The 12,585-nt window shown below is 39.4% G+C and overlaps 1 protein-coding gene across 2 annotated transcripts; it reads left to right on the top strand.

Moving 5' to 3' along the window:
• Positions 1-2,247: 2,247 nt before the first annotated feature.
• LOC144564776 (UDP-glycosyltransferase 76B1-like) lies at positions 2,248-12,130 on the top strand. Of its 2 annotated transcripts, XM_078314378.1 has the most exons (4): positions 2,248-2,895; positions 3,351-3,637; positions 10,771-11,426; positions 11,994-12,130. In XM_078314378.1, the coding sequence occupies exons 1-3, from the start codon at positions 2,397-2,399 to the stop codon at positions 11,416-11,418; spliced, it is 1,434 nt and encodes a 477-aa protein (XP_078170504.1). In that variant the 5' UTR covers positions 2,248-2,396; the 3' UTR covers positions 11,419-11,426; positions 11,994-12,130. The 2 variants fall into 2 exon arrangements, with proteins under 2 accessions (XP_078170504.1, XP_078170503.1); XM_078314377.1 differs by lacking the exon at positions 11,994-12,130 and having other exon boundaries at positions 10,771-11,495.
• Positions 12,131-12,585: the final 455 nt, after the last annotated feature.

The following is a 12,585-nucleotide window of genomic DNA, read 5'->3' as shown; positions in this document are numbered from 1 at the left end:
TAAGTGATTAACACAAGATTAATTTATTTGTTCTATAAAAGATTAAGCAGAAATACTAAATAGATTAACCAGAAATATTAAAAAGATTAACCAGATAAGTTCTAGATAAACCAACTGAGAAATATTAATCAGAACAAAAATATTAAATAGATGAAGTACAGTACATCCCAGATTGAATAGCACCATGCATGCATCAGTGTTGGTTCCTCACTTTTTGCTAAGAGAAGGTACAGATTGATGTTTATCTTCTACAATTCAGACAAGGTTATTGGAATTATGTACAAAAGTTTTATTCAACTAAAAGTTGAGTTTATATATATAATTATATTTTATTCCTTGAACATCTTAGTCTTGTAGGAAAATTTGCATTTATGGCAAGGCCATTTGTAAAGCTTAGTCTCTTCAGGTTTCTGAAGAAATTTTGTTAACTCTAATAATTATCCTTATAATTAACATTAGCACCCTTACAAAATAAAATTACAAGACACTTGTTTATTCAGTCCTTCCAATCACAATTTTCTTGTTCAGTCCTGACTACATCAAATTGTGCTCCGAGAAATCATGCGAGGATCGTCACAATTGAACTGTATAATACCTCCATACTAGCAAAGATATTCTGGTCTGGAGTTTGGTAATTGCTGCTGTTCACTGTGGATACACATTTTCCATTAATATATGCTAAAAACAATACATTTATTCAATTATCTGACCATACCTTCATCGCAAATTTGAAAATATTTAGGAAGCAAGCAATGTAAAACATTTTGATGTCAATTAAAAGATCATGTTAGGAGTTTTCTTTTGAAGATCATGTTATCAATTAAAAGATCATGTTAGGAGTTGTCACTATTTTTATATATTTGTTAACTAATCTCTATCTTATTATTTCCTTTCTGTTAGCATTCCTATAATTAACTTTTGAAAAAAGTATTAAAAATGTGAAAATTGTTCCATTGTTGCAATCCAATAATTTCTATGTGATCATTCTATTGATGTCAATATTTGATATATTGTGCTTGACCTCATTTAGATTTTTTTTGGCTCTGCCCCAGCCCCTCCAATTCATTCTGTAATATATCTATGAAAATAGAAAAGGTACTTTGGTCAATTCCAAAAACTGAGTTTCAGGTTTCTCATCACTTGGTTCATCCAATGGGTTCTGTTGCAGATATTTTACGTCCTGAGATTATATATGTTTTGGTCAGTGTTGTAAAAAACAGTCATTTAGACCGATTAATTGGCTGATCAGTCATTGATAACGATCAAATTATCACGGATTTTTCTGACTAATCGGACGATTATTTTCGATTATGACCAATTATTTGTGATTATTCTCGATTAATCACTTGATGGTACCCTATCTGTCTGACGAATGCATACCGTTATTTACAACACTGGTTTTGGTTAAAGGTTTGGGTATGTTTTTGGGGGTTTCTTTTAACATGTAGTCCTGAAAATGGATTTAGTTAACTCTTATGATCTTTAGGTGTAAAATCTTGAATATTCGATATAAATTGAATTTGTTCATATTTGACTTGAGAACCATGAAAAATGGATTTAGTTAACTTAACTCTTATGATCTCTAGGTGTAAAATCTTGAATATTCGATATAAATTGAATTTGTTCATATTTGACTTGAGAAGCATAAAAAATAAGTGCGGAATCTTTGACTATTCGATAGATATTGAATTTGTTCCTGTTTGATTTGAGAACCATGAAAAATAAGTGCAAAATCTTGAATATTCGATATATATTGAATTTGTTCATGTTTGACTTGAGAACCATGAAAAATAAGTGCCAAATATATTGGATATGTTCATGTTTGACTTGAGAACCATGAAAAAAAATGCCATGAGATACTTTAAGATCTATCAGTTGCATGGAACAGATATATTCTTTGCACATCCCAATTATTTATTCGCATTATCAATCAGTGAATTGCCATTAATTTGTGATACAGTTTTTAGCCTAACAAGAACTGGAACAGGAGTGCTGAGTCCCTGACTCCTTAATCTTATCAATTAAAGAAATTAACAGCATTGGAATACCAACAAAAATGTTACATAAGATTGTTAAATTTGCTGCATCTAATTTTCAATAAGTCAAATAAAATATTTCAAAGGAGTTGAATTAGCTTGCCTAACAGCATTTGGTAGTGTTGGGCGCCGGCATTGATTACTTAATCAGCTCAATCTTTCTTAATTGAAAAAAAAACAAAAAAGAAATAATAAAAAACATTGACTTGTGACCAACATTTGCTCTTACCCGGCATTGATTAATCAATCAGCTCCATCATTCTTAATTAATATTTAAAAAAGAAGACATAATAAAAAAACATTGACTTGTAACTCAACATACATCTAATTAAATTAAGGGGATGGTAGTAGTAGCCGTAGATGGCAGAGAAAACCATGAAAAGCCGGCATGTGTTGCTGTTCCCGTTTCCGTTCCAAGGCCACATCAACCCGATGCTTGAACTCGCAGCGGTGCTTCAATCGCGCAGCTTCTCCGTCACCATTTTCCACACTGACTATAACTATGAAGCTGTCCACTCCGCCAAGTACCCTTCCTATCGTTTTATCACAATCCCCGATCGGGTTTCCAAGCTGACAACATCATCTTCGCAGGATCACATCCTCTCCCTCATGCGTTTGCTCAATGACAACTGCACGACGCCGTTCCTTGAGAGCTTAGCTCAGGTGTTGTCTGAGTTGGCTGATAGGGAATCATATGTGCCATGCTTGATTCTGGACCTGCATTGGTATAAGATCAATCCCGTTGCTAAGCTGCTTGGAGTGCCGACACTCGTGCTAAGAACCGGTAGTGCTGCTAGTCTCAACGGTTTTATTGCACTTCCTGCTTTGTACAAAAAGGGCATTCTACCATCAAAAGCAGGTGAGTTGATCTCTCACTTACCTAATTCTAGCTATTATACATGAGGAGGATACAATTACGTACATCCTTTTTTGGTGATCCCAAATTACACTCTCTATTTTTAAAGTTTTCAAATTTTAAACAGTTGATCTAAACCATTAAACATAATGGATATAATAAAATGTGCTTGCAAATCAAATTTTATATTTTTTTGAATTTTTTTTTACTATTTATTAAGTATTTTACAAAATCGTTGTTTTAAAACCATTAAATTTTTGTACCCCTCTTAATAAATAGTATAAAAATTCAGAAAAATGTAAAATTTCATCTGCAAATATATTTTAACATATCCATCATGTTGAACAGTTTGGATTGACTGTTTGGACTTTGAAAATATATGATGTAATTCGGTGTCACCTCCTCATTATATATTAGTATATATGATTTGGTGGCATGACATGTGAAATTGTGAACAGAATGGGAATTGGAGATGGCAGTAGAGGAGCTGCCTCCGATGAGAGTGAGAGACATGATCGCCGTGGGGAACGACCCCGAGCAGATCTTGAATTTTGTGGTGCTAGACGCCGAGAACGCCAGAACCTCATCGGGTATAATAATCAACACATCTCGGGCCTTGGAAGGAGCTGAATTGGACAAACTGCAGAATGACCTCGCTCTTCCTGTATTCGCAGTTGGTCCGCTACACAAACACGAGAAGATCACCCCGGAGGCGGAGGCCTCAAGCACAAGCAGCTGCTCAGAAGTGAGTCCTTCGTTTTTTTTAAAGAGGAAAAATGCAAGATATTAAAAAGCTTGTAGGGACTAGGGACTACTATATTAAGTGTAGATTTCTAGAAAAAGATGAATTATATTTCCTTTGTTCTCATACAAGCCTATATAGGCGTTACCTCTTTCATTCGAATCCCTAAACTTTCCTATAATTCTTTTTTTACCAAAAGGACCCTACAAAACTCAAAATACCGAAAACATACAATAAATCTCAACACTCCCCCTCAAGATGGGCAAAAGATATCCATCAAGTTCATCTTGTTACATAACCTAGCTAGATCTATTGAGCTAAGTCCTTTGGTGAGGCAGTCAGCTACTTGATCTCCCGTGGCTACATGGCTCAGCTCTAATAGTCCACTTTCCAGCTTTTCCTTTATGAAGAACCTATCGATCTCCACATGCTTGGTTCTGTCATGCTGCACAGGATTGTTGGCAATGCTGATTTGCTATCACACCACAACTTCATTTTGGCTCCGTGATTCACCTTGAGATCTTCCAGTAACCTCTTCAGCCACAACATCTCGGCAACTCCCAATGCCATAGCCCTGTACTCAGCTTCAGCCGTCGATCTCGCAACAACCGGCTGCTTCTTGCTCCTCCAGGAGACCAGGTTGCCCCCTACAAACATGCAGTAGCCAGATGTGGACCTCCTGTCATCTTGGCAACTAGCTCAGTCAGAGTCACAATAGCCCTCAATGTTCATGTGCCCATTCTGCCTGAAGATCAAGCCCTTCCCTGGTGCACTCTTCAGGTACCTTAGGATGTGATACACTACGTCTATATGACCCTTCCTAGGGTCATGCATGTAGCGGCTCACCACGCTTACTGCAAATGAGATATCAGGACGAGTGTGACCCAAATAGATCAATCTGCCTACCAGTCTCTGGTACCTCTCACGATCAACCTGTTCTCCTGCCTCTGCACTCATCTTGGCCTTCACATCAATTGGAGAAACTGCAGGCCTGCACCCCAACATGCCTGTCTCACTGAGCAAGTCCAGGACATACTTCCTTTGAGATAGAACAATCCCCTCTGCTCCGCGAGCCACCTCAATCCCAAGGAAGTATCTAAGTTGTCCCAGATCTTTTACCTCGAATTCCTTCCCCAATTTTGCCTTCAACTGTGCAATCCCCCCTCATCATCCCCGGTAATGATCATATCGTCGACATACACAGCCAGCATAGTAATGTGACCACCATGTTGTTGAAAGAACACCGTGTGGTTGGCATTGATCTGCTGATAGCCCATGCCTACCATAGCCATCCTGAACCTATCAAACTAGGCTCGAGGGGACTGCTTCAGCCCATAAAGAGATTTCTTTAGCCTGCACACCTTACCCTCCGTTTGTTTTGTGCCAAAACCCGGTGGGACCTCCATGTACACCTCCTCCAACAAATCACCATGAAGGAAGGCATTCTTCACATCGAGCTGGTTCAACTTCCACCCCCCATTCGCTGCTAAGGAAACAAGTGTCCGTACTGTGCTCATCTTCGCAACGAGTGCAAAGGTCTCATCATAGTCGATACCATAAGTCTGACTGTACCCCTTCGCCACCAATCGGGCCTTGTAACGCTCAACCCGACCCTCTGGGCTTTGTTTCACAGTAAAGACCCACTTGCATCCAACCGCCTTCTTGCCTGGTGGTAGTGACACAAGCTTCCAGGTTTTGTTCTTAGCAAAAGCCTCGAGCTCTTCTAGCATGGTTGCTTTCCACTTTGGATCCTCCTTAGCAACCTGCCAACACTTGGGTAAAATAACAGAGTCCAACGATGCAATGAATGCTCCATGTGCTGGTGATATGCTAGAGTAAGAGACAAACTGGGCAATGTCATGTGGAAAACCATAGCGATCAGGAGGATGTCCCGCATTGGACCGAGAGGTCCGTCTCAATGACATGGGAGTGAGAGGAAAATCAAGAGGAATTATATCACCTGAGTACTCTGAATCTGAGGTGGATGGTGTAAGTGCCGCAGGAGTCGAAGTAGGCATGGACAAGGGACTTGGCACAGGTGGCACTGTAGGCACGGCTCCCTCACTCTGCTTATTTCTCCTCACATACACCTCACGGTATCTCGACTCCCCCTGAGTCTGAGTGCTACCACCTTCGGGCCCATTTTTCTCAACTTCCGGCTCAACCACAACCGAATCCTCTCTTTGCGTCTCAACCCTGGCCGAATTCTCCCTTTGCGGCTCAACCACAGTCGAATCCTTCTTTTCCGGCTCAACCCTAGCCGAATCCACCAGTGGGCAAGGAATACCACCCATACTCACCATCCTCTTCTCACCATCACTACTACTCTCCTCCTCTCGCCTCATACCTCCTGTATCGAGCGAGTTTCCAAAGAGTGATGTAGTCTCTGAGGAGTAGTAAGGCTCGAGCTCGCGGAATGTAACATCCATACTCACAAACAATATTCTCTCTATCGGGCTCCAGCACACATAACCCTTTTGAGTACCAGAGTAACCCACAAAGATGCATTTCACCGCTCTGGGATCTAACTTTCCCACTGTTGGTCTGTTGTCTTTCACAAAGCACACACAACCAAATACTTTTGGACGAAGAATGCCCTCATTATCTCCTTTTAACATCACCCATGGAGTCTGCCACTCCAACACTCTAGATGGCATTCTGTTGATCAATTGTGCGGCTGTCAGGACTGCTCGTCCCCACAAATGTTTCGGAACATTCATAGAGATCATCATGCATCGGGCTACCTCCAACAAGTGTCTATTTTTCCTCTGTGCCACTCCATTTTGTGCTGGTGTGTAAGGGCACGTGGTCTGATGATGTATCCCATGAACTGACAAATACTCCCCGAATGCCTTGTTTGTATATTCGGTCCCATTATCAGATCTCAGTGCCTTCACCACAGCACCGAACTGAGTTTGAGCCGCCTTATGGAAATCCTTGAAGCAAGCAAGTACATCATTCTTGTTTTTCATCAAGTACAGCCATGTGACACGAGAATAACAATCGATGAAAGTCACAAAAAATCTATACCCATTTATCGAAGTTGTTGAGCAAGGCCCCCACACATCCGAGTGTACCAGATCAAAGGCATGAGAACTCCTACTTCCTGAGCTTGCATACGAACTCCTTGTGTGCTTCCCAAACTCACATCCATCACACACAAGTTTCTATTTGTCATCTTTTTCATACTTTGATGGATACAAACGTTCCAGTAGGCTGAAGGAAGAGTGCCCCATTCGCCGATGAATCAGAAGCAACTCATCCTCCACACTCACCCCAGATCCTCCTGCCCCCACTCTATCGACCACAGATGCCAGCGCTGTATCCATCCCTTTTCTATCCACGTACCACAACCCATCACGCCATGTGCCAGTCCCAAGTATCTGACCTGTCTCCTTCTCCTGAAAGACCATCCTCGGAATATCAAAGATCACAATGCATTTATGCTCACGAATAATAGCACTAATGGACACCAGGTTTACCGGAAAGGAAGGACCATGCAACACATTGGTCAGAGTCACTGAATCGGTACATATCACGGTACCTTTACCAACCATGGGCTGGGCCGTGCCATCGGCTGTCTGAACGCTATCTGGGACTGCTAGGTGGGTATAGGAAGAAAACTCTCTAGCAGCACCAGTCACATGGCGAGTCGCACCAGAGTCGACTATCCAATCTAGTGATCTAGTGGTGGGTATGGAGGTAAGAGCAAGTGTATCACAAACACCTGTGGCTGATTGAGCAAAACAATCAAAGTTACCCCTGGGTGAAGATGAGGTAGATGCGTCCTTGTTAGTGTAATAATCTAGAAGTCAATAATACGATAAATTATCATAAAGCTTTGTTCATGAATTGAATGTTTATATCATTTTGTTGCCTTGAGTATTATTGCATTTATGGATCATTTCGAGTTCATGACTGAAATTGTGAAACTCCATAATATAGATGATATATACTCTTAAAAGGTCACTGACCAAGGTAATTAGCAGGAACACTAATTACCGCTATAAGGTTAGTATGTGGATTAAAAGATGGTTAAGTTTTACAAACCACCTGACACGAGATGTCATTTTAATCACATAGATACATGTTCTAGGAACATGGTATTTGACAGACCCCGAATGAGACATTAAATAGAATTGTGTTCGTGTCATTTATGTTTTCATTCAGTGTCACGTTCTAAAGTATGAGGTATTTATCGTTCCCACTGAGAAATATGTATGTGTGATTGCTATCTACCGCTGTCCGTAAAAAGCAGTCATAACGGTAGCATTTCCATATGTATAGCTTAGCTGAGGAAGTGATAGTCTGCCAAGAATACTATTTGTCCCTCGTATCTCTATACGAGCTATAGCATCACTGGGCCCCTTGGTAGAGTTAGATTATATGCATGCGGTATAATTACAAGAGTAATTATATTTGATAATCTACTCAAGATCAAGAAAAAATTCAGTTAGCAAGGATGACACATATCTACCTTGAAACTGATCTGATAGCTATGAGACAGAAGAACAGACACAAGTAAATAGTTTACTGGATCGTGATATTGTACAGTACAGCATCATCTGTGTAATTGGATGGTCATGATGTGTTGCCAGATACCACTCATGATTATAGAAGTTAAAACAGTTTTAACTCTGTTTACCAACATAACACAGATCCTATTGGATCACACCATATAGGAGCTACTCGGAGAATCTTACTGATTAATTATAAATTGATTATAATTAATATTAAGATGGTTATAATTAATTATACGTGATATAATTAAATTATAAATGTCATTTAGAATGACAAGCAGAAACAACGGTTAATTTATAAACATACACGTTACGTTGTACAAAAGTTACCGAACAACAACCGAAAAGAAATATAATTGTATATGACAATTATATATATTTGATTTGGATTTTAATTTGTTAATTATGGATTTGAATTATGGGTTTAAAAGTCCAAAAATAATCAAAGCCTTAATTAAAATTAAAAGCCTAAAGTCAAAGCCCAAAATCAAAGCCTTTTACTATTCATGCCTTAATGGGCCAAGGGCAAAATGGTCATTTCACACCTATGCCACCTTGCATGACACCTTAGGGTGTAGAAGCATGGAGAAGAGTGTGGAAGGGTATTTTGATCATTTCACATATTAAAGCATGAGGTGTCAAGGTATTTTGGTAAATAGATTTGTTTTGAGGGGTATTTCGGTCTTTTGCGAACCTCCTCAAAACACTATAAATAGAGGGGTGAGGGTAGAGAGAAAACTTACTAATTCACGTGTTAATCTGATTACTTCGTTAATCAGTTTTTCTCTCTTCCCCGGTTTTGTTTATTACGAGATTCGGAAAAATATATTTTTGCAAACTCTGCGGTATTTCTTGTTTTGCTTTTAAGTGAAACAGAATAACTTGGAGTCTTAAATATATTTAATCTGTCCCTTTTCGGTGAATAGTGTTTCTGCAGAATTCTGCGGTTTACGGTATTTCTGGCAGAAGAAATAAACTGCTCTCCGGTTAGTCCTGGTGGATAACCGATAGAGGTATCACACGTGTGATACTCCGAGTCGATTCCTTCCCTGGTGTAGCTCTTCTCGCTCGGTCTGCATTCCAACTGTGATTTGGAAACAAGGTATAAACATATTATATTAATCTATTTAATTGATAAATAGATTTAATGCTTTAGAAAATTAATTATGGAGTAGATCTGTAAATAGGATTAAATGGATCTTCCTGATTCATTTAATCCGTAGCTTAAGGTAGATGTAAAAATTTTTGTTTTACTCTTTCCGCACCTTAAGCTAAATGAATGGGTTTGAATCGTCAAAAACCCAACAGTCCTCTACTACACTCTTCCCATTACCTGTTACTTTCTGCTTCCTCTTCAGTATCTCCTCACTCTCACCCTCTGCTACCATCAGATTTGCCCGGTAGTCTCCTCTTCCACCTCTCCTACCACCCCGGCCATAACCACAGCCTCCAGACTGCCCCCTGTCACCTGCATCTCGCTTCTTAGGTGACTTAGGACAAGTCTGTCTCATGTGACCTATCTCACCGCATCTGTAACACTGTCGAGGCTCACCTCTGAACCCTGTGTTACCTGTGTGACCTGAGTTGGAGACCGCTAGTGCTGACTTCACCCCTGGAAGTCCTGCTGCCCTAGCCTGTGCCCTAATCCGGCTCTCCTCCTCTGACATTGATCGAACTCAGATCTACACCTCACGTATTAATCCAAGTCCGAATCCCTTCTATTACTCTCATAGACCCGATCTTACACTGTTAAGATCGAGATCCACATCATCTCCCCCTTTCTTCTTCTTTTTGACCCGATCTTGATCTATCTCATCAAGATTCGAGTTCAAAATCCAATCAAACCTCGATCCAAACCCGCGTCTCGAGTATCGTGGGGTAGAGGCCCCCCACGCCGGCCAAATCAACACAAAGAGGCTACCTTTGGTGGCCGGCCGACTTTAGAAGAAGAGAATACCGAGCGGTGCAGTACTGTAGCAAACCGGCTACTGCAGCAAACCAGTACTGTAGCGACGCGACTGTAGCAACCGGTACTGTAGCAACCCGGTACTGTAGCAACTAGGGTTAGGTTTAGGTTTTGTGAGGCTCTGATACCATGTAGATTTCTAGAAAAAGATGAATTATATTTCTTTTGTTCTCATACAAGCCTATATAGGTGTTACCTCTTTCATTCAAATCCCTAAACTTTCCTATAATTCTTTTTTTACCAAAAAGACCCTACAAAACTCAAAATACCGAAAACATACAATAAATCTCAACATTAAGCAAAGGGACCCTACTACTATTCAGTTTTTACCAGAAAATCCCTTGCCAGATAATTAATTTGAAAAGATAGTTGCTACTGTTACATATTCATTAGCAACTTTTTTCATATTCATTGAAAATGAAAACGAAATTAGTCATAATTCATGTGGTTTTCATTGAAAAAGAGATAAAAAAAACCAAAAATGAAATCACTCATCACTTAGCTGAATTTTATCTATAATTAAAATAATGATCAAATTGTATTGAAGCTAATTAATTGTTCTTCGTAGTGCTTCTAATCAATCACAACAATCAACCTTTATATAATACATTACTTAAATCACTGACCTTTCTTTAAAATTGTTCGAGCAGGAGCAGGAGCAGGATCAGATCTGCATGGAGTGGCTGGACATGCATCCCCCACAATCAGTGCTTTACGTCAGCTTCGGAAGCCTGGCCTCGATGGATCCAAAGGATTTCACAGAGATGGCATGGGGCCTGGCAGATTCCGGTCAGCCTTTTCTATGGGTTGTTCGGTCAGGATCAGTCGAAAGCGTTCCACGTGTCGAGCTGGCGCTACCAGATGGATTCTTGAAAGCCACACATGGTATTGGAAAGATAGTTGAGTGGGCCCCACAAAGAGACATTCTGGCACACCATGCCATTGGCGGCTTCTGGACACACAGCGGTTGGAACTCGACAGTGGAGTCGATAGCAGAGGGCGTTCCGATGATCTGCACACCGTTTTTCTCAGACCAGATGGGCAACACGAGATATGTGTCAGACGTGTGGAAGATGGGTGTGGAGCTACGCACTCCGCTGGACAGAGTCGAGGTGGAAAGAGCAGTTCGAAGGCTGATGACGACCGGAGACGGGGAGGATATGAGAGCGAGAGCAGGGGATCTGCAAGGGATGCTCTCTGAGTGCATAAAAAAGGAAGGCTGTTCATATAAGGCCGTTGACGATTTAGTTGTATTATTGTTATCGTTATCTCTCTCTCACTCTCTGTGTGATATATAATATGAGGGGTAGATATAGGGGTGAAAATGGTATGGATAATATCCGATTCATATTCGAAAATTTAAGTGCGGATATTTGATATCTGAATATTCACGTAAATAAGATTTATGATACTGATATAATTTTATGTTTTCAATTATTTGTATCCAAATAGTAGATATATATCATATATTTTAATATTTATTAAATAAATATTTTGAAATTCAATAATTTTTAATAATTTTTTAATTATTTTAATTAATATCTAAAATGATCCGAACTCGTATCCGTATCTGTCTTATATTCGCAACAGGGGCGGAGTCAGACTTTCAGACTATGGAGGTCAAATGTAAATGGAGATCAAGCATATTAAATTTTTGTACTACAAATGAGAGTCAATTTCACACTATCTGTAATATTTTAGTTTAAATTATATTAAAAATAGGGTATAAATACAAAAAAATTAAAAATAAATGAGGGTCAATTCATAGAATGTGAATTCGCCATTGATCCGCGATATCCATATCCATATTCAGAAAATAAAATAATATGGATATGATTTTACCACTATCAGCTCCGTTTTCACCCCTGGGTAGCTAGGTAGAATAAAATGGTCCCTGCTTGATGTGATCTCTGCTTCATTAATAATTTGTTTTCTTTTCATTCAGCTCAAGTCTTCTCTCCTCTTCTCTTCTTTTCTTCCACAATATATATGTTCTTTGAATTTTTCACCTTTCCTTTTCTGTGTCACACACACACACGTACACACACAACACAAGATGTAAGATGTAAGAGTAAGAAAGAGAATCGCAGGAGAAGCAATCTACTAGAATTTAATTTAGGTTAATCATTTTTTGAAATAAAATATCACTAACTCTAACATTCATCTCATTTTAAATGTATCTTGTAAGAATTGAACTCTAATCGTCTGTCCCTGAAAGAAATGCTTGGCTGTTGGCACCTACAAGTGCTAAGAAAAAAATAACTTCCCAGTTGTCATACATATATACCGAAAGAAATGAATGACAAGACCAAACTAGCACTTGATACTTGCAAATGCCAATAAATATATATAATTTACCATCTGTCATACATTGTTCATGGGGTTGATCATTCTTTTTTCATTTTGATAATAACCATTATATGACATCCAAGCATTCTCTACTATTTTTGTCTTCTTCTTCTATC

The sequence above is a fragment of the Carex rostrata genome, chromosome 13, assembly GCF_964058835.1.
Source record: "Carex rostrata chromosome 13, lpCarRost1.2, whole genome shotgun sequence".
Taxonomy (NCBI): domain Eukaryota; kingdom Viridiplantae; phylum Streptophyta; class Magnoliopsida; order Poales; family Cyperaceae; genus Carex; species Carex rostrata.
This window is presented reverse-complemented; position numbering and strand designations above follow the sequence as displayed.